Source organism: Harpia harpyja, chromosome 13, assembly GCF_026419915.1.
Source record: "Harpia harpyja isolate bHarHar1 chromosome 13, bHarHar1 primary haplotype, whole genome shotgun sequence".
Lineage (NCBI taxonomy): Eukaryota > Metazoa > Chordata > Aves > Accipitriformes > Accipitridae > Harpia > Harpia harpyja.
In genome coordinates, this window is record NC_068952.1 from 26,716,349 (window position 1) to 26,743,369 (window position 27,021).

General features: G+C 42.1%; 1 protein-coding gene across 2 annotated transcripts in view; it reads right to left on the reverse strand.

Moving 5' to 3' along the window:
* Positions 1–9,535: 9,535 nt before the first annotated feature.
* The window catches only part of LOC128150322 (opsin-5-like), a 35,540-nt gene continuing 18,054 nt past the window's right edge, over positions 9,536–27,021 (reverse strand). The window contains exons 3-6 of one of the 2 annotated variants that reach the window (XM_052806434.1): positions 18,732–18,831; positions 16,053–16,157; positions 12,082–12,305; positions 9,536–11,415 (exon numbers count right to left, since the gene is read on the reverse strand). In XM_052806434.1, coding sequence (XP_052662394.1) covers positions 10,975–11,415; positions 12,082–12,305; positions 16,053–16,157; positions 18,732–18,831 — 870 coding nt within the window. In that variant the 3' untranslated portion in view covers positions 9,536–10,974. The remainder of the gene's footprint in view (positions 11,416–12,081; positions 12,306–16,052; positions 16,158–18,731; positions 18,832–27,021) is intronic. The other variant, XM_052806435.1, reaches the window with a different exon arrangement.

The following is a 27,021-nucleotide window of genomic DNA, read 5'->3' on the forward strand; positions in this document are numbered from 1 at the left end:
TGTTTCACATTTCCAAGGCTGGACTTCCTGAATGTCACAAAGTCAGGGGCATAAAATCAGGCTGATGCCCTCTAAGAGATCCAAGAAATGAAAGACAACAGATAAATGGACTTCAAAAGAAAACTGAGTATGGCCCTCTGCACACCAGCTTTTTCCATCATCTCGTCTGCTCTTCTGCAGGAGCGGTGCCTGCACACGATGACATCCAAACAAGTAGTGTTCAGAAAGTGGCTGATCAAGAACTTAGCAGCACCTGTAACTGAGGAAACTGGTACAAATGCTAAATGCATTTACCTCTCTCTTTCTTTTTCTTTTTTTTTTGGAAGGGTTTTTGAAGACATTCTGTGATGTCTTTCGTGTTTCATCTGTAGGAAACTGACAGTTCAAGCAAATCTCCATGGAGTCAGTTGCTCTGAAGAAGATGGTTCCTAGGAACTAGACATCAGTGCTTGGGCTGGTATTTCAGAAGAGATTTGCAACATCGTCACTTCTGCCATCAACTATTGTATAGAGTGGAGATCAACAGGTTGGACCAAGAGCGGTCCCAGAGACCCTATCAGTGGGATGGCAGAGGTGGTGTGTGCATGTTTCATGAGTTTCTATACCATAAACAGTTGTTGGAGAGTATGTAATTTACTGCTGTCAGTGTGGCTATTGTTTCTAACCTACAAAACTTCAAAAAGTCTATGAACAGTTTAATACACAAGAATTTTGAAAAGAGGGACTAACCATATCCTGCAGCGCCCAAGCACTCGGCCTTGGTGTCCTCCTCTCTCTAAATATTTCACTTGTTCTGTGACTTGGCCTCATCTTGAGATGCTGTGGATGAAATCTTTGCTAGTTACAATTAATCAGTTTGCTGTTGCTTGCAAGGGAATAGGATTTCTGTCCCATATCTCTAGGATAAAAAGGGATGACCTTTTCTGTCCCTGCTCCAAGGGACAGACATAAACACATGAGCAAGGGTATGATGGAGAAGGAAAAGGGGATGTTTCCCCTCTGATGCCCTCTGTTTCTCCTTCCCTCAGCACTGTAGGGAGAAGCTGTAGGGAGGATGTGGGAGTGATCCTGGCTGCTTAGGTCTGGCAGGAACAAACGTAGCTGTTGGGGAAGACCTTGGGTTTTCCTCAGTGCCTCAACAGCCGATCTTACAAACCTGGTCGTGTCTCAAAATCGCTGTGGCCATAAACACAGAAGTTGAGCCATTTCTCAGGGCTGGGGGCATTTTGCCATGGGTTTGCAAGGGATAATATTTGTGATCACCCTTTTTGAAGGAGAGCATCGATGGTGGGGTTTGTTGCAGTCACACAGCTTCTTAATCACAAGGTCACAGTGAGGGTCAGGACTGGAGGGGTGGTACAAGGAATTTGAGCCTAAACCCTGAATTTTCATCACTCCAGGCAGGCAGAGGAGTTGTTTCCCTCTCTAAATGATATTTAGGGATTCCTGCAGCTGAATGCCATTATCAATGAAAACATTTCGAATGAATAGCCCTACACATATATTCCATGGCTGCAATGTGAATAATTGTGAAGACTCCTCAATATTCCTCTTCCCACTCCCCTCTCCCGCATCAGCCTAAGCACAAACACTCATTTCAGGGCTAAAGATATACTCTTAAATCACTTCTGACATTTCTTTGTTGTTGCCTAATGAAGGCTGGGTTGATGGGCTAGAGGGAAGTTTTATATAAGCCCTTGCTGAGATGTCGTTGTAGGATTGGAAGTGGGCAGCAGTTGCAAATGTTAGCATTTGTCTCTGGAGTTTATTTAACTGCAAGCCTGAATGTCTGCATGGCGTACAGGGCTTTGTTCCCCCCCGCCCTGGTTTTCTGAGTCCCAGTGAAATGTCATGGTCCTGAGGACTGTGGGGTTTGAAGAGCAGCCACGCTGCTGTCCCTGCCGAGCTAACAACAGGCCTCTCTGTGCCCTTGTTTGGAGGGAGACGTCCCACCAGGGACGTGCCGGCTGCTCCTCCTGGCTTTCCCAACCCTTTCCAAACACTTTTACACTCTGCTTCTTTCATTAATTGGATTATTTGTTTTTTAAGCTTGTTGCTGAGCAAGTCAAATCGACCCACGCCTGGTTAACAAAGCCTGAAATAATTGTGACTAAGTCAAAGGAGTGCTGAAGGGGGAGACCAGCCACACAGACCAGGCTAGTTTCCCAGCCCTGCTGAGCATACTTAATCCTTGCCAGATTTATCCAGGTGTCAAGGAAGGGCTTGAATGGCAGTCAGAATCTGGGAGCATGCCCCCTTGCTGCCTGATGGTCTGGTCTTTTGTTCTCTGTTTGTAACCTGGAGTAATACAGGGATTTACAGACCAATAGGAATGAGCTGATTTTCTTGTGGGGAGTCTGGAAAAGCTTGTTTGCTATGTTGTCCTTATCCTATGGAATGAAAATGGTCAGTTCAAAACAGGGGCTTCCTATAGTCAGCTGTGGGTTAGGATTGCAGGATGCTTCTACTCTTTGAAGCTTAGGTAGGTCAGTGAAACGCTGTTAGTCCACAAGACCAACAGATGAGGTAAACCTGCTGTTGTGATTAAGTAGAGAAAATAATTTCAACACTGTTAATGACTGCAACTGCCCAGACTACAGCTAGTTTTTACTTTGCTTACTGTGCAAGATCCCATATTAAAAAATAAGATAAACCTGACTTTTTCATGGCAGAAGTGCTTTGGGTGCATTCTGCTATTCAGAAGGCAATCTGATTCTTCAGGATTAGAGGCAGCTGAGGCATGTCATCTTCATTAAAAACCTTTGGGATCTACAGCTGAGAGACCATATGTTGAGCATCCCTAGACCTGACTGTGCCCGCTGAACTGCAACTGAATTTGCTGGGTGAAGTACAATTCCAGATTTTGCAGATGGAGGCATTAGGGAAAAGTCTAGGTTATTGAGCAGGTTCACCGAGTGGGTCTTATTTGGAGAATATAATTTTATGAGGCCAGAAGTATCATCCCAGGTGTCCTGGTTTCAGCTGGGATAGAGTAGTAATTCCTGAGGAGCGATCCACCCCTCCCAGCCAACTCCCCCCAGTTTATATACTGGACATGAAGTCACATGGTACGGAATACCCCTTTGGCCAGTTTGGGTCAGCTGCCCTGGCTGTGCTCCCCTCCCAAATTCTTGTGCCCCTCCAGCCTTCTTGCTGGCTAGGCACGAGAAGCTGAAAAATCATTGACTTAGCATAAATATTACTTGGCAACAACTGCAAACATCAGTGTGTTATCAACATTCTTCCCATACTGAATCCAAAACACAACATTATACCAGCTACTAGAAAGAAAATTAACTCTATCCTAGCTGAAACCAGGACACATTGTTAACTTCATTTCTGTTGGATACAGTTTTAAAGGGGGAATGGCCCCAAATCCATGTTGTCTTTGCAGGAGGACTTCAGGGAGATTACTCTCAGTAGTGTTTTCCTGATGCGTATGCTAGGCCTATTCTTTGCTGCTAGCATGGTAAATGCTTAAAGGGCTCTTTATGGGCAGAACAGATAAGAGCTAACATTGTGGGAACTCTCCATGTTTCACTATTCCATGGTGATGCTCCATTTTCATTGTAAGTTGGATGAGGAAAAGCAATTGGGAAAAATTATTCCTGCTTCGCAGTAAGAATTCTTATTGGAAAGTGTTTTCTTGTTGTATTCACCAATGCTTTCTGGTTGTTGGCTGCGCTCTTCCTTATTTGTTGCCAAAGTACCAACCAATAGTGCATATTGGGTATATAAACAAGCTTCAAACACAAAGCTTGAAACACAGTATTTCTGTTAGACTGGAAATGTGAAACTGGGATGCCATTTCTCCTCAGGGTCACAGCAAATCGACAGAGGTGTGGGTAGGCACCAGCAACCATTACACAGAGCCAGTGAGTGGGGCATAAGCAAACAGGAGGTCCAAACTAACTTGAGGAAGATTCAAGTCTGCTAAATACTGCTGCAGCCCAGAAGTTGATAGAGCCTTCCTCTTCTCAGTTGTAAGTAGTGATGTCAAGGTTTTCAGCTCCTTTATCTGCAGGCATACCTGTTTAGTTAACCTAGTGCTAGCCTGGTCTTTCCTCAGAGCCCTCTGAGAGAGAGCCACCTTTTCCCACACTTTCTGGTGGAGTCCATGTGCTCCACCTCTTGTAAAGCCTCTGACTTCTTTCAGAAGCTGAAATGTTTAAGACCTTCTTGTGAATTTAGCAAAATTCTAGCAGTGATATTTATCTCCCAAAGATAGCCAGTTCAAGCAGTACTGTAGCTCACCAAGTAGGCAACAGCTCCCCAGACACGGGTCTAACCTGCACTCCCAGGCTGCCAACCCATGAAAGCAATTTCTAGGACAAATATACCACGCTACACCTGTGGTTCTTGCAGATTTTGGCATGCCTCAGTTGGATTGTGTCATCCCAGGAAAAAGTGAAATATGAGCTAAGCATAGCAATTTTACTGTCCTGGTAGCTCATTTTCTTTGTCCTTTTATGTGTTGCATGGCTGATCCAAGTCTTCCTCAACTTGCCAAGGTGTTCTTGTGCTTTGATAGTCAGACAGTGATCAGTGACTTTCATGATGTTCTACCCTCCCTCCTTTGGACTCCCTGTCCATGCCATCACATTGAGGTGTATTACCTTTCCAAGAACATGTATTTCCAAGAATGTATAGCATCTTTCAAAGAATGAAGTGTATCAGCTTTCTAAAAGTGAATGGTTTCCCTTGCCAGGACTCCAAGGATGGGGAATGGTCTGGTAATAGCTCCTCCAAATTGTGGGGAGATATGGGTCTCATCTCTGGAGCTGGGACTTAAACTTTCAAGTTCTTGAACCGGTCATTTGCCTAGGACAATTTTTTCTGATAGGACAGATGATAACGCTGCTGTACTTGACTGCCTTTCAGCAAGGGAAGCTGGGGGCTGGATTGTCAGGTAACATGGTATCAGTCAAGGATGAGCTAAAGCCCATTTTCCATTCCCTTTAACTCCATGTATAGGCCACGTTATCCCAGGGATTGGCTAGGTTTTTCTCAGAGAAGATAATTTTGTTCATCTCATACAGCAGTTCACCAATGGTGCAAAGCATGCCTCGAGTTCACTAAATTTCTCCCGCTTCTCTGTATGAATGTTATATGATATGAATCCTTTTGAAATTTGTCTTTGTCGCATGGTAAGGCTTTGCCAGGTCAAATCACCGAGACCTGCTCGTGCTTTCATTTGTGCTGCCAAACATTATTCTTGACTTCCTACCTCCTTTTGCAACTATTGAGGTGGATGTGACACACACAGGTGCCTCCTGCTTGGGCAGCTTGCACTGACCTTGTGCTGGACCCAGCAGATGTGCCTCCAGCCACATGCACACCCTCTAGGACCATCCCAGCTTTGCTTTAGCGGTGGTTCTTTCCAGGAGCCAGGCTGACTGGCGTACAGTGTCAAAGGCTACCGGAGGCTGTCAAATATCAGTGAGGGAGGGCGTTTACTGCAGTGATTTCTATAAGTCCTTCCACTCCCATTTTACTAGGTTACATCCTATTACATAATTAAATGTTGTGTGTTTGTTATCCCCAAAGGGCTTTTGTCTCATTCAATGAGCATTAAAGACGACGGTTATTGGCACAGACAGCTGGTAGTTCTTTTTTTATTTTTATCATTCAGTGTGGCCCTGATTTTTGTATTAGCAATGGGATTATTACTTTCCATTTAGTAATTTTCTTACTGTTCTTATTGTAGTACTATTTGGACATCCTTTGGATCTTAAATTTATTCTTCTGCTTCAGGAAGGACGCAGTCTTTCGTCCCTTTTATGATGAGCTATTGTTATATAGACAGCTTATTAAAAAAAAATCCAACCCAGAAAACAAACTTTAAGAAGTATGTATTAAATGCACATTTGTGTACTCAAAGCTGTAGACAAAAACATAGGCCCAGATGACAGGGTCCTGTTCTCTCCTGCAGTCAATGCAATTCACTTAGCTACTTCTCTTAATCTGAATGTGGGTATATGAAGCTTTCTAAGAGTCTTCCAGGCACAAAGCTTCTTGCAGGATCTGTGTATATGCATATTCAGTAGTACCTTTACTCTGTTTTTCTGGAGAAGGTCCCATTTTCAGCTTTTAGCCTGCTTCATCTGGAATCACCTAATCATCATCTCCCAGAAATCAGGAATATATGCTGACTTTGAGGACCTTGGAGGTTTTTTTTTTCCAATTGCACAGTATTATAGCTTTCTATATTCCTAGATTGTCAATGCAGGAAGGGATTGGGGGCCAGCCACTGCGGAATCTTTGCTGCAGACAGGAATTAGGCACTTTAGACCACCCACTAGAGACAGACCCATTTGGCCCTGCAGGCACCTTCCCTTTGGTCTGCAGCATTCCCGAAGTGCTTGCAAAAATCCTTTGCATTTGTTGATGTACTGAGAAGGTTCAGACTCCAAGCCTTTAGCAATTTGAGTGGTAGGTAGAGGGACACACACAGCATTGCAAGATAACCTGGTTTGCCAGGCTGGCTTATCATCTCCAGGATAGTTGAAAATACAGACGTGGTAGTGTTACCCACCTTTTTCATTATTGCCTGGGGTGAAAGCATTCACCAGGGTAGCAGGAGAATAATGTTCTTGTCCAGCCCTACCCTCGGGAAGGGATTTTGTCTCCATCTCTCTCTCCTGAGGAAAGTGCCTAACCATAGGCTATGCTTGGATGGGCACACTCTGTATCTCTCTCTCTTATCTTGTCAGTCTGTGCAGCAAAGAATGAAGGATTTATGGGGTGGAGAGACAGCCTGCAAGGGAGTGCAAGCCTAAGTAGTTCACACTAATAAAGTCACTGCCTTAAGGGGTGTGGAGGGGGATATCCTGTTTTCTGGTCTCTGCTACAAGAAATACCTTTACATGAGTCATTAGATAAAAGGGCGTAATAGCACTGAGAACAGTGACTGGACTGCAGTAGGCTATCCCACTCCCTCCAACTACGCACTCAAGTTATTCACGTTACCTTTAGAAATGTCAAAGCTATTAAGAAATGTTGCTATGTATTTCAATGTGCTGACTCCTTAAAGGATTTTCAGCTTAGCAAAAATGCCAGCAGGGGAAATGTGGGCCCAAAAGGTTTTCTTGGCATAAATAAACAAATGATTACTATAACTTCCCCCTGCCCCAAACCAGAAGAGGCTATTTTTAAATGTGGAAATTGAACAGAAGTAATCCTGGGTTAACTTGATTGTTCAAACTGTGTAGCCCAAGAGAAAGGGTTGTGTCAGTGACAGGGATGTTGGTAATCCACCTGCAAGGCCAAGTTGTACATGTGAGTATTAATAATTGCAGTGATTATGGTATAATACTGATATGTTGACAATTATGAATAATATTGATAATAAAAAATAATCAAGTAAGAGCTGATGAGATTTTTGATACACGTGTAAATACATGAATTGTGTATCCATTAAGACCTCACCTGCTGAATGTACTAATCAATAGCTAATCAAAACAGTTGGGAAATGTTTGGAAATGAATAGGTAAAGTAGCTAAAAGCATATTTTAAAGGGTGGTTTGAGGGCTTCAGGCTTTTTGCTGAGTGACTTTATATGCTCAGGCACATCATTTTTGCTGGAGTGCTTTAATGATGTCAACAGGGCTGTGAGTATAGAAATGGATAATGAACAGCTAGCAACGGTGTTTTTTGCTGGGTTTATTGTATCTAGTGTAAAACAGAGCTAACCTCTGTCTCAGATACTGCTGGAACAAGCTAGCAAATGCTAAGAGCATTCTTTGGATATGGTAGAATTGTTTGGCCAACTGCCTTCTGCCAGATGATGCTAGATAGTTTTAGTGTGTCATACATGAAAACAACCCCAACAATTACAAAATCTCACAGTAATATCCAGGGCTGAGCAAGAGAGACAGAAGGAGCCTACGGACCAGAATTTCTATGCCAAAGGGAGGACGATCTGAATATTTTTCCCCTACCTCATGACAAGAGACCATTTGGATACTAGCAATAGTTATGAGATCTCATTTGTGCAGTCTGGCACTAATCCATTCAATACAAAACACATTGAAAAAGGCCCCCGTAGAGGTAGTGGAAGAACCAGGTCCTATTAGCAAGCCCACGCTACCTGCCTGCTGTGTGCCTTCACACAAAGTAAAGAGGCAGCACTAGGATAATATGGCCTATCTTGTGGAGATACGACATCTGGCCCTGCTTTTGGCACACCGATCAGCTTTTTGCATTAGGAAAAAATGTAAAAATAAAGTGTTTCTAAATGGGTAGTCCTTTGCTTTGTCAAGGTGAGTGGGACCACCCTTGTAAGACTGTCTCAGACGGAGAGCGTTCAAAGCTGCGGTTTCCCAGGAAAGCATCCTTGTCACCAGAATATCAGTCAGGACAACAGCCTTCTCACACCTCTGCTGCTAAAACTCATCCAATGTAAAAGAAAATCCAAGGTTGTGGGGAGCAGCAAGGTTATGGGGAGGAGTAATTTGACTTCAGGACTGTCTATGCTGTTTGTGCTGTAATTCATTCTTGCTAAGCAAAAAGCATAAAACCCCATCATCTGGATCTGGAGCACAGGTTGGTGCCTGCAAAGGCATCCATCCTCTTTTTCCCTGTGTAACCTGCAAAACCAGATATTCTGCTCTACAGTTATGCAGTCCCATGGTATGACCGTATATCCACAAAGGACTGTAGCCATAGGCCTTGCAGGAGGGAGGTCTGCTGTGGTCCAGTCAAGGCTTTTTCTGTGTTGGCTCTTTCCAGTTGTCTTTCAGCAGGTATGCATCCTTTGGCTCCTGGCCCCTTGCTCCCATGTTATCTGGTTCTCCCCCTCTTATATTTTTACTCTGCTCCTATTCTGGCTCATTTTTACTACTTGCACCTCTTCCCCCAGTCTAACCTCACTGTACATGCTCAATGGCATACAACTAGTAGAGATTTCAGCAGGAGTTTGGGGGCACTCTTGGAAATGGCCTTGTTGCTGTGCCTTCCCCCTTGGCCTTTTCACATCTTTCTATGTCAGAGTCTGAATCCTGCAGATCAACAGCATTGCTACAACGCAGCAGGGTGAGAATTTTCCCCAGTTATCCATAAATTAGCAGAAATACAGATTAAAAGCTAGCCTGGCATCTATGGCCGTGGAGGCTCTATGGGCAGGTGTTTGGCACACCTGTGGCTGCAGGTACCTCCAAGAACTGCATCCGATGGGGAAGCGTAGCACTCCTCTTTCTTTGGAGGAAAACCCAAGCGCTTTCAGCAGTGAGAAGGCCCAGTCCCAGCAGGGTTACCAAGGTGGATTTTGTGCCGCACCTAGAAGCTGTCAGAACTGCATGCTAGCTTTGGCTAGCCCAGCCTGACTTCATCCAGCTGTGACAGGATTTTGCCCTAAATGATTTAATCTGTTTCTGAAGCTACAGCATGCACTTTTATCTGGAAGCAAACTGTTTACTTATTTGCTTTTAATTATTTATGGTAATGAAATAGCACCCATATCTCAAAATTTTCCACAAAAACGAATACTCTTGTAGTTCAGATCTGTGGCCATGAAAGAAAACACAGTTCCCCACTGTTGCTTATAATGTTTATTTGTTTTTAACTTCAAAACACAGGTGATTTTTCTCAAAACAAATAGAGTAATGGGGGAAATGAAGGCAGGCTCTCTTTGTAACTTTCCCAAGAAACACATCTGAAAAAGCATACTTTTGTAAAACAACTACATTTTAGCAAACCCGGACAGTGAGATTCCAAAAAGTCATAAATAGCAGTGAGGTTAGCAACCAATGTTGTTGGGGTTTTTTTTCTGTTTTTTTCCCCCCTTGTTTAAGTTGCAGACGGCACTAAATGAACCCATAATTTCCACAGCTAATGTAGAGACATATTTACAGAAGTCTCTGAGTATGCAGTTAATTTCCAAGGTCAGGAATTATGAAGATATACCTCCTCACTTTGATTCTGTAAAATAAACTTGGTGGAATCATTGGATATTATAACATCTGATAGTCTTGCTACTGATTTAAGCCTACAGCTAAGCTATTAAATCACTATCCTTAATTGCTACTTAGTTATGTTTACCTAAAAGTCATTTTTTACCCACAGGCAGGTACAAAAACTTCCTTTAGAAGCAGCAGTGAAGTGTTGGATTATATTTTGTAAATAGCTCTGATGCCACACTTCATCAGTACTCTTAAAACCTTAGTGTCATTTCTGGTTTCATTGCCTGTGCAACAGCTCTTGCTCCACCTTAGTAGTCAGGTAGAAAAACAACCAGTTTGGAGACAGATCAGTAAAATTGAAGGCCAGCTTTCCTGAATCTGAATGCTACAGCCAGGCCCTTCTCACTGGGAAGGTCAAGGAGGGTGGAAATAATTCTGCAGACCAACGAGGAAAAGTACGAAGCCACTGTTCAGACTAGAGTGACTAGAAAATGCCAAGACCTACAACATCTAGCACTTGCACAGACACACACAGAGTCAGGCACAGGCGATCAGACATGCACTCATGCACACACAGGGCCTGGGAGACCCACGGTGAGCATGCCTCAGTGCCCCCGATTGCTCCACACCAATCTCAGCAGGGCCCATCTTCTACAGCATGGGGTGTGCAGCACCACAGAGCTGAAATGATCCTCTATGGCTGGGGCTGTTGAAGAACAAAAGACATATTTGGAAATGTAATCTCCTAATTGATAAAATTTGGATAGGAACATATTAGTTATTTTTGCTAGCTAATGCCTGCTCTTCACAAGTCAGTCTTCCTTTTCCTGCATGCATGTGAAAATCAAATGTTTCTCGCACTGGGTGTGCTGCCCATGTTGTAACATGCTTTGTAGCGTTTTGTACCTACATAGAAGCAAAATATCACTTTACCGTCTGATTTGCTTGAGTTGTATAATCATCAGTGCTATAGCAAGAAACAGATGGATTGGGAATGAGGAAATCACTCAAGCACTGATCTGAAGAGGGTCTTTCTGAACACAAAATGGGTGCATGTGTTAAGTGGCTGCAAAACTTACAGTCTATCACATTCAATATCAGGGTTATTAGATGGTGTATCGAGAATACCAAAATACGCTTCCCTGTTTGCTGGAGGTGGGGTGTTGGTTGGACTTCCCACCCCAGAATCAGGGCTTGGTGCAGGGTGCATTTCTCCTGCGTACTTCTCTTCTTTCTGAGAGGGCTCTTGCTGTTTTTGCTTGAGGTTTTTGAAACGTTTGAGCTTCACAGGGTCTTTGACTTCCTTGGCACAATGGAACAAGATGAAAATGTCCCTCCGAAATTTGGAGCTCATTCCAAAGTAGATAATGGGATTGTAGAAGCTGGCAGACTTTGCAAACAAACTGGCAAGGATGCTGGTAAGATTGGGCACAGGGTGACCATAGGCAGACCATATAGAGATGACAGCATATGGTGACCATGCAATAATGAAGGCTGTGCAGATAACAATAGAAACCTAAAAGACAAAAGGAGAATAGTCTTAAATCTACTCTGGAAGACTACTTCAGGGAAGCAATACACTGGGAATAGTAGCTTGGACACTTGGCTGGAAGGGAAACATTCAGATTGTCCTGAGGGCATGGCTCACAGGAGAATACAGGCAAGCAAAAGGTTTGCTTTGATGGAGCCAAGCAGACCTAGAAGCTATATATTGAATTTTGGCATGGTGGTATGCTTGAGCAATGCCTCATCTAGTGGAATGAAAATAGCTACAGTCCCCCATATGTTTATATGAAATCAGAAGGTTTTGGGTAGACTTAAGTCAACCATAGGCAAATTGAAAGCTCCACTGTAATTTCTGTGTATGCTTAGAAGTAACGTAACTTCTGAAAGAAAAGAGCATATGCCAAACCAAACTTTTGTTTTTGTGCTGTATAACCCACTCCAACTATATTTAGATTATTTTGCACATGTGATGTAGCACCAGTATTAGCCAACTGACAGGGTACAAGTTTTAAACAAACCTCATATTCTTCACTGAGTTCAGACTCTGTTACTAGAGATGATAGAGAAATGAAATGTGACTGATTGGTTTTGTTCTCTTCTGTTCTAGTTTAAACCAGTTTTTGGAAAGACAGATTTCACTGAGATAAATACCACCCAACATGAAACCCAAACTCACTCTGGTGACATCCCGCTCTATTCTCCTCTGTCTGTCTGTGGGATCACCCAGTCCTGTTAATGCATGGCTTAGCTTGACAGTATTGATAATTGACACATATGAGAAGACCATGACTGTGACAGGTAGGAAGAAACAGCAGATAAAAATGGAGACAATGTAGGACTTGTAGATTGTAGAGAAGTTGGCTTTTGCCCAGTCTATCTCACATGTGCCATACATGCGATCTGGAAAGCAAAAATAAGTTGGTTAGCATTTTTAGAACACTTATCTGCTTTTGAGTGATTAATTTATCAGTTCAAATGCTGTATTTTTCTTCTTTTAAGCACTAAAAAAATGGATTGATCTTTCTAATTTAATGAGTTGTGACGTAATTTCCTACATAAACAATTTTTCAAGACCAGCTAGACCATAACAAGTTTTAATGTGTATTATCATTCTGTCCAGTTTAGATTTCCAGTGTAAATCCATAATGCACAAACTGTTGTTTCAGGATAGGAAATTGTGATACGTTATTAGAAAAAAAAGATGGTAATCATTCAGTAGGTTTGATATTCCTGAGTGTTATCTACTCTTATTTGTCATAGTCTTCCACATAGCAACTTCCTAAGATGAACACTTTAACAGCATAACAACCAATTGTAAAGAGACAATATGCCAAATGTAAAAAGTCACTACTTACTTATAAAGCAAAGCAGGAATTAAAAATATTGAGAGGTTTTTCAATAGAAACATGTCCTAGTTTCAGCTGGGATAGAGTTTACTGTCTTCCTAGTAGCTGGTACGGCACTATGTTTTGAGTTCAGTATGTGAAGAATGTTGATAACACTGATGTTTTCAGTTGTTGCTAAGTAGTGTTTAGACTAATGTCAAGGATTTTTCAGCTGCTCATGCCCAGCCAGAGAGAAAGCTGGAGGGGCACAAGAAGTTGGCCCAGGACACAGCCAGGGCAGCTGACCCAAACTGGCCAACGGTGTATTCCATACCATGTGACGTCACATCTAGTATAGGAACGGGGAAGTGTGGGGGGGGAATCGCTGCTCGGGGACTGGCTGGGTGTCCGTCGGCAGATGGTGAGCAATTGCACTGCGCATCATTTGTACATTCCAATCCTTTTATTATTGCTGTTGCCATTTTATTAGTGTTATCATTATTAGTTTCTTCTTTTCTGTTCTATTAAACCGTTCTTATCTCAACCCACGGGTTTTGCTTCTTTTTCCCGATTTTCTCCCCCATCCCACTGGGTGGGGGGGAGTGAGTGAGCGGCTGCGTGGTGCTTAGTTGCTGGCTGGGGTTAAACCATGACAAACAAAAAGGCAATGAAATTGTTACTGTTGCAAGAGCCATGAAGGCAAATTGATAGAGCTGGTGATAAAGATTATGGGAAGATGAAACACATAAATACTCAGAAAGATATGAGACCTTTTGCTAAACGGGAAGCATACAGTTCTGCAACTACAAAGGAGCTGCAGGCTCATAAAAATGAAGTCAGGCAGATTGCAGGATCTGCAGCTAGTGGGATTTACAAAAGGACACTAGCTGATTAGGTACTTAAGGGAAAGGCAGTGGGAATGAGGTGCAGTCTCTGCTTAAATACTTTTATGAATAACAGTTGACTTCTTTAGACCCTCTGATATGTTTGCAAAGGTGTCCTGATAGAAAACCTGAGTTCACTAGCATTAGAGTTTTTCTGTAGATTGTGAATTGTTGATTTTTCTTTTTAAGTGGAAAAAGCTGTTTTTTCCAACAGGTATGGCAACAAATTTAATTACAAATAAATGAAGCATGAACCAAAATTATGTAAGTCAAGTATCAACAGGTCCTGGAGATACAATACAGGTGAAGCCTGCATGATTTAGCAACAGATCCCTCCCTGACATACAGTGATAATTCTGAAGGGAAAAAAAAAATCCCTTAATTCCTCACAGGTGATAGGAGGTTTAGACACGATGAATTAAAGGAGCAAAAGATTAAAATATCTTTTATGATTCTCATCAAAAAGAGCTCAGTATTTTTATCACCAAAAGCTCTAGGTGTTGCTGTCTGGATGTGTTCAGTAATAGAAATAGATTTTAGTCTCCTTTACCTTTTTCATCAGTAGACCTCAAGATTCAGAAAGATAACCATAAAATCTGGCTTAATTCCAGGTTTCTGGTTTGTGAAAACTTTTGACTGAAAACTGAAAGCAGCCTCCAGATGACATGAAAAGAAAACCCTGCAGATTTGCTGCAACTCAGAATTCAGAGCTGTGTTTCCCCTCTCCACCCGGACACTGGCAAGTGGCATTTCCAAAAATCAGCAGGGTCCTGGGGACCCCTGCAGCTGCTGTGTAGAAATGAGAGGTCCAAGGCAGCCAGGTGTAATGTGCTGTTGTCTGCCAGCACCTGCTGCCTGCTGCCGGACTTGCCATTGCTGGGGTCCCACATGTCCATGGGTGCCCTCAATGGAAACGTGTTTAGAGACAGATAGCCCAGGAACTTGAAACTGCTGTGACTCTCAGTAGAGAAAAGTGCTCCTAGAAGTGGTCTTGAAGACCACTGTCGAGGAATTGAATCCAAAGTATGAACAGGATCCATGGGGGCTTTCACTGATCCTGTGAGAGGGAGCACCTGGGGTGAGTGTGGTGATGTAGAGGCATAAAGGGAAAGGGGTAGATGATGGCATGCTTATATAGACTTGCTGATGAGGGCTTCACAGGGCAGGAAGTGTGTAAAGGATTTCAGACCAGATTTGTACAGTGGGACACTCATATGCCTTTACAGAGGCATTTATACCAAAGGTTAATAAAAAAGTGAAATTAAAAAAAACCTGGATGCCCTGACAAGGCCAAAAAGGGTCATCAGAAATTCTTCTGCAAATGAAGAGCTATTAAGATTAATGTAAAAAGAAAAGAGATCACCAGAAGATACACAGAAAATGACCAGTCCCAATCCCCCAAGTTTATGACATATCCAGAGTGCAAAAACATGACATAAAATTAGAATAGTCTACTAAACAGTTTGGTTTTGCCTCAAACAAAAGATCTATTGAGCCTAATATCCTGGTAACATTTTGATTTGGGAAGAAGATTTAACCAATCATAGAAATGGATGCTTTTTTCACCCCCATACTTCAAGGGTCCAGAGATACCTCAAAGCTTATGCATTTAATAAGTAAGAGGATATATTCACATAGCTACTTTAATAAGTCTTCACAGATTTCATGACTTCTCAAAGGATGCAGATGCCTGCAGGATCCAGGCAGATAACTGCTGGACAGTTTCAGTCACATGGTTTCAGTTGTTAGGCCTCCTGTATCATTACCATTTGTTCCTAGAGATTTATTGTGTTGAATTTTTAGAGACTTAATTTGAGACAATTCCTCCAACTTTTCCCCACGAAGAAGTTTTGTGGTGTGGGAATATCCCCTAGCCATTGAATCACCACAGCATTCACTATTCAAAATTTTTCCTTTCCCCCCCCTCTGTTTTTCCTATGGCATTATCTTGCACCCTAATTGCTTCTCGGACTGACAAACTTTCTGACATCTTTTTCTTCTTCTGTTATGTTAGTTTTCATATTTTAAACAAACTGTTTGACCAAATCTTTCTGGCTTGTCTTATTATAGTTTCAAGTTTAACTTGCTGGAACTTGTGTTCTTTTCTAGCTTCCCAATCTTGACAGTTTTTGAAGGATGTCTTTTGATAGTTTCCTTTATCTCATTGCTTAACCACGCCAAATATTTCTGGCCCCTCTTTTTTCATAGGTAATATGCACTAGGTCCAAGTCTTTCCTGTGATATCTTCAAAAAAATCTCTTTATAGCTGATACTAAAGCAGGCAACGCTCTGCGCATACATCATGCACAATGAATGATTTTCTCAGTTCTACTGATAATCGGTCTGGTTTATCACAAACAGCAAGAAAGAAAGGGAAGTATCTTTGTTCAGTTAAGTGGAGACGTGCCAAATAAGTACAACTGAAAGATACCTGTTACCTGTATAGCTGCCCCAGCCAAGTAATGGAGCTGCTGACCAGAAGAAAGCTGCTATCCAAATGAGAACCAGAGCCACCGTCATACTGCTGTTGCTGATGCAGTGACCTGCAATGGCATGGTTTAATCAGAAAATAATACCTAGAAATGTAGCAGGGAACCATCTGGAGACGTGAGCCGAGTAACAACCGGACACCGATACGGTTAAAGTTGTTCTCCCTTTATTGCCCAAATAGCATGCTTATATACCTTGTCAAGCTAAACATCAGCTGTCCACGCGCCAAAAGCTAAAATATAATTGGTTATACTATCTCTGTCCATGCGCATAAACATAGGACACAATTGGTTATACTAACTAAAACATGTGAAACTTGTCTCAGCCTAATTGGTTAAGATAAACTGCCGAATTGAGGTTCTTCTTGCCAAGTTCCCTTTATCTTGGAATGTGCACCTGTGTTCTTCTAATTGGCATCTTTCTTTTTTTTTGTTGTCTTGTTTATTCTGTTCAAGGCCTTCTAAAGGCGTCTGGAATACTTTTGCGACCGTTAGCTAAATATGTGTCCGCAACATAGAAAGGCAAACATATCTCTGAAATCTAAATGTGCTCCTATACCAACAGCTAATAAGGAAAATACAACTATTTTTAAAAATTAAGACAAAAAAGCATATTTATAAGAAAAGCTTAAATTTGAAAGCATCTGTCAGCCTTGTGTTCAAGACCATTTGTGAACAGTGGAAATGAATGGCTTTTAAGCAGGAGACAATATGTTTGTTGAGCACTGCAGAATTAGAAAATTTTACGTTAGACTTATGTTTTGCAATTTTGTAAAAAGCAGGAAACAGTTAGTTGTATGTTAAGTTTTCCACAGAAACAAACAAGGTAAGTTGAAATTCAGAGGATTTTCTTATTCACTTCAAGGTTTTCCCTGTTAAAAAGGAGAAAATACATTAGATGCTCAAACTACATTAGCCATTCAATACAAATTATTTAATCTGTCCTGCTGTTGTTGCACATTGTGGTTATTTCTTCGTTTACATGGGAAATATTTATGCATCCACCAATCTCTGTTCCTCAACATTTCTGTAAAGTTACACTGGGTACTTGCTCAGATTTCCTCAAGAGGCAAACATAAATTGTGCACACCCTCAGATGAACATGTGATAGAGCTCTGCAAAAGAAAAACGTGGGTTTTAAATACAATTTCATAATATGTAATGAATATAAGATGTAGAATACATCACAGCCAAATTCTAGCAGCTCTAACAGCCATTTGTGTTGAAAATTAACAAGTGTATCATTACAACAAACTGCAGAAGAACTTCCTGTGGAAAAAAGACCTTCCTGCAGAAGTTCTTTTCACAACTAATACTACTCAAGCTATTATAAAGAAGAACTCATAGGATGCATCCAGTGTATTTATGCATGCTTTAGCTGTGGACATTAATAGGTTCCTGCCTGAAAGATGGTGCAAGCCAGTCATAACAAAGGCATGAAAATTGATAATACATTATCTAAGGATGGGTGAAAGGAAGACTAGGGAGAATTTATGGAAGGTGTGGGTATAATGAAGAGAGATTACATAAGGCTCTCAGTGGAAGTCAAACTTTTCAGCAGGCAGGAGGTCCAGGATGAATGGTAAGGAAAGGTTTCTACTGATCCTGTGAAAGGGAGTGCCTGGGGTGAGTGTGGTGATGTAAAGAGGCATAAAGGGAAAGGGGTAGATGATGGCATGCTTATATAGACTTGCTGATGAGGGCTTCACAGGGCAGGAAATGTGTAAAGGATTTCAGACCAGATTTGTACAGTGGGACACTCGTATGCCTTTACAGAGGCATTTATACCAAAGGTTAATAAAAAAGTGGAATTAAAAAAAACAGAAAGAGAGTGGTTAGTAAAAGGTTTCTAGCACTGGAGACAGTAATGAACAGTGGTTGTCTGAGATATTCAGGTTACAGATCAACAGGGCACTAGACAAAAAGCATGGGTGCGAGGCTGTGTTGATGGTGCTTTGCAGATCTGGGAGACAGGGACCATCTGGGCAGATCATGGTCAATTCTGGGGATGGTAGGCATAATTTTCATCTCCCATGGTGTGAAACTGTCCACTGAGGGGAGGCCGGGGAGGCATGTGGGGATGGCAGGCTGCGCAGTGCTACAAAAGCTGGAGGCAAGATGTGCAGAATGAATGTTCCTAGCACCATCTAAAGCAGTCCATGATGCCTGCTGTGTGCACACCCTGGCAAAACACCCTGAAGAATGAAAATGTTTGTATGTAGGGCAGCCTTCCAAACCAAAGATCTTATCAATGACTGGAAACTTCCCAAACATCATCTCATAGCAGATGAAATTCGTTGCTTACAGTGAGATCCAGACAACAAGCTATGCATCACTTAGTAATCATTTAAGTTGCATTTTGAAGAATACAGAGGGTCAGCAGGACCTGTGGTATCTTTGGCACAAGGGTGAATTTAACCCATGGTAACCAAGGTGTACAAGTAATCATTTGCCTCTTATAGGGGTTAACCCTGAACGATTCCATGCAAACACATTTGTAATGTAAATGATTGCATTATGTTCTGGTTTCCAATGCATCTAATTTATATTTGATGTAGCCTGTGACAAAGAAATACAGGTTTGCACAGGTTCAATGAAGGCAGAACTGGACTTGCCTTTATTCCTTACCTCTCTCAGGATGGCAGCCCTTGATGTAGCGAGTCACGCTGATTACTGTAAGGGTATTAATGCTAGCCAGGCCAAAGAGGAGCGTCAGGAAGCCATCAACCTGAAAAACAAAGCAGTGCAGAATGTTCTTTTACTGCAGAGAGCTGAAGGGGAAAACAACCACAGGGATTCCTCCTGTCATTTTCATGTTAATGCTCTTGAAAGTTTTTCCAGAAACCCAGCTATCAGGGAAATATAAAATGTCAGGTGCGGTTATCTTCTATAAGATCAGTGAGCAAGTAAATGTTCAAAAACTATATAAGTGCTCTGTCATGTCTGACTCGGAGTGAGTGGCAAAAGCACCCCATTATGATGGGCCCAGAAGCTCCGTGCATCCTTGGCATAGACTACCTCAGGAGAGGGTATTGCAAGCACCCAAAAGCGTACCAGTGTGCTTTAGGTATAGCTGCCTTGAAGATGGAGGAAATTACACAGCTCTCTACCCTGCCTGGTCTCTCGGAGGACCCCTCTGTTGTGGGGTTGCTGAGGGTCGAAGAAAAACAGGTGCCAATCACTACCACAACAGTGCACTGGCAGCAATATCGCATCAACTGAGACTCCCCAATTCCCATCCATAAGTTGATTCGTCAACCACAGAGCCAAGGAGTGATCAGCAAGACTCGCTCACCCTTTAACAGTCCCATGTGGCCAGTGCAAAAGTCTAATGGAGAGTAGAGGCTAACAGTAGACTATCGTGGCCTCTATGAAGTCACGCCGCTGCTGAGTGCTGCCGTGCCAGACATGCTAGAACTTCAATACAAATTGGAGTCAAAGGCAGCCAAGTGGTATGGCACAATTGATATCGCTAATGCATTTATCTCAATCCTTTTGGCAGCAGAGTGCTGGCCACAGTTTGCTTTCACTTGGAGGGGCATCCAGTACACTCGGAATTGGCTGCCCCAGGGGTGGAAACACAGCCCCACCATTTGCCATGGACTGATCCAGGTCGCACTGGAGAAGGGTGAAGCTCCAGAACACCTGCAGTACATTGATGACATCATTGTACAGGGCGACACAGCAGAAGTATTTTTTGAGAAAGGGAAGAAAAAAATCCAAATTCCAAAAGCCGTTTTTGCCATAAAAGAAAGTAAGGTCAAGGGACCTGCACAGGAAATCCGGTTTTTAGGAATAAAATGGCAAGATGGGCGATGTCAGATCCCAATGGTTGTGATCAACAAAATAACAGCTTTGTCTCCACCAAAGAGTAAAAAGGAAACACAGACTTTCTTAGGCATTGTGGGTTTTTGGAGAATGCATATTCCAAACTACAGTCCGATTGTAAGCCCTCTCTATCAAGTGACCTGGAAGAAGAACAATTTTAAATGGGGCCCTGAGCAACAACAAACCTTTGAACAAATTAAATGGGAAATTGTTCATGCAGTAGCCCTTGGGCCAGTCCGGGCAGGACAAGATGTTAAAAATGTGCTCTATACTGCAGCCGGGAAGAATGGCCCTACCTGGAGCCTCTGGCAGAAAGCACCCGGGGAGACCCGAGGCCGACCGCTGGGGTTTTGGAGTCGGGGATACAGAGGATCTGAGGCTCGCTATACTCCAACTCAAAAAGAGATATTGGCAGCATATGAAGGAGTTCGAGCTGCCTCAGAAGTGGTTGGTACTGAAACACAGCTCCTCTTAGCACCCCGACTGCCAGTGCTGGGCTGGATGTTCAAAGGGAAAGTCTCCTCTACACATCACGCGACTGATGCCATGTGGAGTAAGTGGGTCGCACTGATCACACAACGGGCTCACATAGGAAGCCCCAGTCACCCAGGAATTTTGGAAGTGATCACGGAGGGGCCAGAAGGCAAAGATTTCAGAATACCGCCAGAGGAGGAGGTGATGCGTGCTGAAGAGGCCCCACTGTATAATAAACTGTCAGAAAATGAGAGACAAAATGCCCTGTTCACTGAGGGGTCCTGGCATATAGTGGTATAGTGGTGTGTTTTGGATTTAGTATGAGAAGAATGTTGATAACACACTGATTTTTTAGTTGTTGCTAAGTAACGTTTACACTAAGTCAAGGACTTTTCAGCTTCTCATGCCCAGCCAGCAAGAAGGCTGGAGGGGCACAAGAAGTTGGGAGGGGACACAGCCAGGGCACCTGACCCAAACTGGCCAAAAGGATATTCCATACCATATGACATCACGCTCAGCATATAAACAGGGGGGAGTTAGCAGGGGGCTGGCAATCGCAGCTGGGGGACAGGCTGGGCACCTGTCAGCGGATGGTGAGCAATTGCATTGTGCATCACTTGTTTTGTATATTCTATTATTATTATTTTCTCTTCCTTTGCTGTCCTATTAAACTGTCTTTATCTCAACCCATGAGGTTTACCTTTTTTTTTTCCCCCGATTCTCTTCCCCATCCCATGGGGGGTGGGGAGGAGTAAGCGAGCGGCTGTGTGGTGCTTAGTTGCCAGCTGGGCTTAAACCATGACACATGTACATAAAATAAACAAGCAAACACACCCTTACATCTATGCTTCCCCAAAATGACTTGCCAAATGAAGGGGGGAAAGGTTGAACTGAAAAGAAGAAAGGCCATGAATAGGCAAAAATGCACTGGATGCAGCTGCCCTGCTTAGAACAAACATGCAAACTGAACCCATGAAATTTAGGCCAAAGAGGGAAGAATGTAGGAGGTAACGGACTTGGTTGAGTGAGAAAAGCTTTTTGAAAAATTAAATAAAATCATCCATCATTCCAATAGGTTGAGTCTCAATGGTGGTGCTACTGATTGCCTGCTATTTATTAAGCCCTGATCCTCACCGCCTCTGACTGACACAGGCAGAGCTGTACAGCTGTGTAGGCTCCCACTGATGTCAATGTCTCAGCAATACACACACAGGACGGTTACAACTCTGCTAAGCTTCACTTATGGGTATAGGAAGGAAGTTGCTGCTGACTGTAGCGGAGATGGATGTAGCCATCTGCTAGGGAGCACTATATGTCTGGGAAATGATCCAGGCAAAAAGCTGGAGGCAGTCCTTTTTTTGAAAGCTTGCAATGATATACCAAACTGGCCAGCGCAGAGGAGCTCTTGGAGGTGCCAGTTTTACACTGAGTGAAGCAGGAATATTAAGCAAGTGTCTCTGGACTGTAACTTGGCATTCAAGTGGTAGAATTATCGGCAGAAAGGCACATCATTATTCTACGGGAACAAACTCTGTCTTTGTGTGAATGGGCACAACTCCCATGGAATTCAGTTTATCCCAGAACTGAATCTGGGGCTTTAATCCAGGCTTAAAGCTGAGACCACAGCAGATTGTATAAATTAAATTGGGTGAAGGGTTAGGAAAGGGCTGCTTCATCATTTCTTTCACTGGTGGCATTTCTTGCTACCAACACCCTTATATTGACTCTATATAATTCTTAATGCCAGCTTTTACAGACCCACCACATTTTAAATGCATGCAAGACTTGCTACTACAACAATCTACATCCACCTGTGCTCCACTTAAAATCAGCTCATGCTTGGTGTATAAATGCAACCATGTTTACACCAGAAAAGAGACTTCCTTGGATGTCTCAGCTACTTGCTAGAAGCTGCACTTGGCTGAATTTGGCCCATTGTGTGCAGTGGAGATTGGTGAAATACCAGGATATGCAAATATGTTCTGCATTTCATTAGCCTTACTGATGCAAACAGCTGCCACTTCTCCATTTGCTCTAACAATGCTTCATAGATGCAGAAAACAGCATGGCCAAGGACTACTGAGAAACCAGGCTGCATAAGCTTAAGCGATTGCATTAGTTATTAGATTACAAAGGAAGCAGTATTTCAGCAATGATGCAAATAAACACTTTGAAATTAAGTCTAAAGAGCTATGAGACTGAATACTGAAGTAGCAGGACAAGCTTTTTAGTGTGTATCATAGTTAGCCCTCCTATGCTGAAACTGGTTGAGTTTTTCTGAAATATATCATGGTATGTTTTATCACCTGCAGATGTGACCATTATTCTCCCCCCTCCCCTTCCCTGACATCAGACCAAAGAGAGACAATTATATTAGGTGATCAGTTCAAACAGCCCTTGAGCACGCTTACAAGGGAGGAAAGTGGGTTTAAAAATACACTCTTGCCCTTTACTGTTTAAGATGAAACTCTGTCACCATAAGAAAGAACAAGCCAAAATGCTTTCTTTGGAGTGGTGCCTTGCTAAAAAAAAAAAAAAAAAAAAAAGTTTTACCTAAATGAACATAGTTCATAGGACCGAGCCATTGCCAGCACCATTCTCATTTTCGTACTATTTATAACAGCATTTCAGCAGATCAAAATACTGTTGCTTCTGCTGGTGTGGGGGCTATCATCAAAGATTTGACCAGGGCCATACGATTAGCAAGTGGCTAAAGTAGCAGCAGTCTCCTGGGGTGGCTGTACTAACTGCCCTCCTGCTAGTCACAGGTTCAGCAGTTTAGGAACAGATGACAGGGTGAAATGCCAAGGAGTGAGAGCTCTGGGGATGACAGGAGTGCTGGGATGAAAGGAATAAAGGATGTAAATGAGGTGGCTCTGAAGCTGCAGAACTGCCCATACAGAGGCCATGGCATCTGGAACATTAAAACACAAGAGAGCATCCAGAGGCATTAGGGCTGCTTTGGGAGTAGGATCCTCAAACCAGTATTGTCCCTGCCAAACATCTATCGGCAACGAGTTAGCTCTTGAGCCTTGCTATACATATGCCATTTCCCAGCAAGTCTATCAATTCTGCAATACTTTTATATTGGTGTCACTTAGACATACATCTTCAGAAGAAAAAGAGGGATCTTACTCTAGCTGTAGCCAACCTACTTTAAGCATACAACTACTGGATATGGAAGAAAGATCTCTGTTACTTTTTCAGCTCCTGAACAGGCAACTTTGCCTGTAGGTAGCAACCAAAGAAACTGCTTGGAACCCAAAGTAGTTAGCAACAGAAAAACTGCTTTAGCATAGTCCCAATTTCTATAGGTAGAGAGATTAACATATGTAGGTAACAAAAATATATGATATTCTCAGTTTTCTGCATCTTTAAAGATATACAGAATGACAGCCAAGGCAATACTAGAATAGTAGTAATAACATTTAAATAACATTTAATTACTCTGGAAGACTGATGCTCTTCCCCATCCCCAGTTCTGGTTTTTCTTTTCTTTTATCCTCCCCGCCCAGCCATCTCCTTCCTTCCACAGTCATAATATTTCCTCCATTTTTGCGTAATGCAAATCTGTCCTTCCTATCATTAATTATGATCACATAGCATCAGTGTTAATAGGCAATAGTGAATTCAGCCATAAACACAAAGTTGATTGTATGGTAATTTTGATCCACCAGCTTTCCCTTTTACCCATTAAGAAACAGGAGTAGATTAGCAGTTTTAAAAGCTTTTCTCTCAGTGTTATACCAGGATTACTCCCTTGGCTATATAGATACTTGCAGAACTTGCTCATTATCTTTATGTTGCCTGGAAGCTAAGACACAACTGAAGAAAAGGCTGTGTTCTTTCTGCTTTGTACTTGTGTCTGATTTTAAATCTCGCTAATGTTCTTGGTGTACTATTTACAACCCATAATACATAAAGCTCCTACTGCATGCAAATTAATTTCTTAAGCTTTGCTTCAACACAGAGTCAGGAATCCCCAGTGCACTATCAAATTTTTAGCTATGAGCTTGTGTGCCCTACTTTTACTACCTTTAATACTTATGCATCCCCACTGAATTCATAAGGGTTGTCCTCATTTAAAGCAGACAGAGTAAAATATAACCTATTGTTCTTATTATTGGATTAATCAAGGTTTAATGGCACAAAAGCAGATTGCCAAAATAGCTACTGCATTTCAGTTTAGGCTGAAACATTATCTCACCAGCCAGAAAGGCTGCATTGCTCCCTCCTCTGGCCAGCTGGTGAATCTGTTGCAATTTCCCGAAGTCCATTTTTCTCCCTTCAGAACTCTTGTCTTTCTCTTCTATTAAATATGAGATAATGAGTATGTAAAGAAAAAGATAAACTTTAAACAGGGGTTATTTTCTATTGCATATATTTAAAGACATCACAATATTTTTTTGAATACAGATCAGATTATTCCAAGATCATACTGTAAACAGATAATGGCAATAAACCTCCTTCAACCTCAAGAGACAAAAAAAGCACCTAAATCAATCTTTAAGTAATACATTTTGAAAAAAAATTGTAGGAACCTTTGAATATAGTACGTTTTAAAATTTAACAAGTTCTTAAAGTTTGCAGTAAGTGAGAAAATATTCAACAGTGCATGGTATTGCATAGTGTTGCTAAAGCACTCAAAATGTTTCTTTAAGATTTACTACAATACAGGAAGTGAAAGAGACTTACCACTTATCACAGTTTCCACAATGTCTTTTGCTCATGCAACATTGCTCTACTATGGTTGCATTCTGCCTTTTAAAATGTCTCAGCAGGCTTCAGGGGTAGCTCTTCTTAGAGGTGATTGCATTAACTCAAGCCATTATAGGTCTCTGACACAAATGGCACTTCATTTACTAATAAACAATGAGAACTGATAAACTACAGGATTAGATAGTTTAAACCATTAAGTGAGAGCATCAGACATTCAGTATTTTGCAATCACCAAGTGATTAAACCTTTCTGTTGATGGCATATATTTTAAAGATAGGAAAAATATGAATGCAATATTTAGGCTATACAATTATGTATACAGATATGTAATTATACTAACTATACTATATAGTTAAATGTTAAAGGTACATTTAGTGCCAAATATTAATATATGCAGGTCAGGTTTTGGCTTTGGTAATATTAGGGAATCCAAAATAAATCTACTTGTTTGCTTGTAGTTATTTTAGGTTTATATACTGGGTTAGTCAATGGAGATACAACATATACTTACTTTGGTCTGACTTTTAGCTATTGGAGTTGTAGCCCTCTCAGGTCACAATTTATACTCAAAGTAGTACATGTCTCTATCAATGAGCACAGTTATGAATTTAACAACCCCACCAAGTGCACATCATTTAACAAATAGATAGAATTTCAGAATTTCCTTACACAGCCGCGTCAGATTATAATCTTACTTCAAGTACCCCATCTCCACATGCTTGGGAGCACCTGCTTTCTAGCTCTGGGTTGGTGCTGTGGGACCATGGCAGGTTTTATGTCTCTCCCATCCACCCATGAAGAATGAATGGGGAGGAAGCAACCAAGCATGTAGCTCCTACCGCTCGATGATCCAGATACAGTGGAAAGGTTCCCATCTTTAGGTTAAATGCTGTATTGCCATTGTCTTTCTGTGAATTACTGTACAGGGAAATTAAGCAGCACTAGATGGGAAACTCTATCATTGCCCTCTGAGAACATCCTTGCTACACTGTGTAAAACTCCTTTCAGTGGGCCTGAGACAAAACTCCTCTCCACTTCAGTGACGTTAATTCAGAGCCTGCTTGTTTATTGCTAGCAGCACCATTAATATAAGCAAACAAATACACAGACAGATAAAAGAAGAAAACAGCCTCATGAGTCACCTGTCTCATCTTTAAATTTCCACAGAAAGCAAGGCTTGGCTTTGTGACCTGTGGTGATCCTACCCCCATAACTAAGATCCATTAACACCAGATTAAAGTCATGCTTTTATTTTCTAAGTAAAGTATTACTATCCTTGCCTTTTCAGAATATCATGGTAAATGTTTCTGGAGGCTTACGCATGTCTGAAGGGAAGCAGAGGTCCCACAGACTGTTCACAGGCTCTGCCAGGACAGCCCAGAGATTACAAGTGACCCTCCATTTTCTCCAAAGTACAATTGTGTGTGCTGTTTCCCAGCAAGAAGGAATCTGCTTACGTAGCCACCATCAGGTTAACACAAGGTCGTCTCTGATTGCTGGCTGAATGCCTACCAGTGAACTTGTTCTTCTGCTCATAAAGCTCCTAGGCACAAGGCAGGACAGGTTAGTGAGGGTACCAGCTCAGCCATTAAGTGACCAAGACAAGAACATGCTATGACCCTGAAAGCCTGAAAAAGCTGCATGGCTACGAGGAAGGAGATCTCCTCTTAGCTGATACTCTTGCTTCTCTGGATCCTGTACCGAAATAACCAGAGAAACAGAAGATAACCAATTTATCCCCCCAAAATGCTTATGGTCCTAAAATGGGTATGGGCTGTAAGGGTCTTCACATCACAACTGTGTATGATAAGCTGGACCTGACAGCTCCTAGCAGGAGAGTCACACGCATTGCCAAGGAGTCCTAGTAGCCCAAGGACAGCCTGGAAGGAAGTTTAAA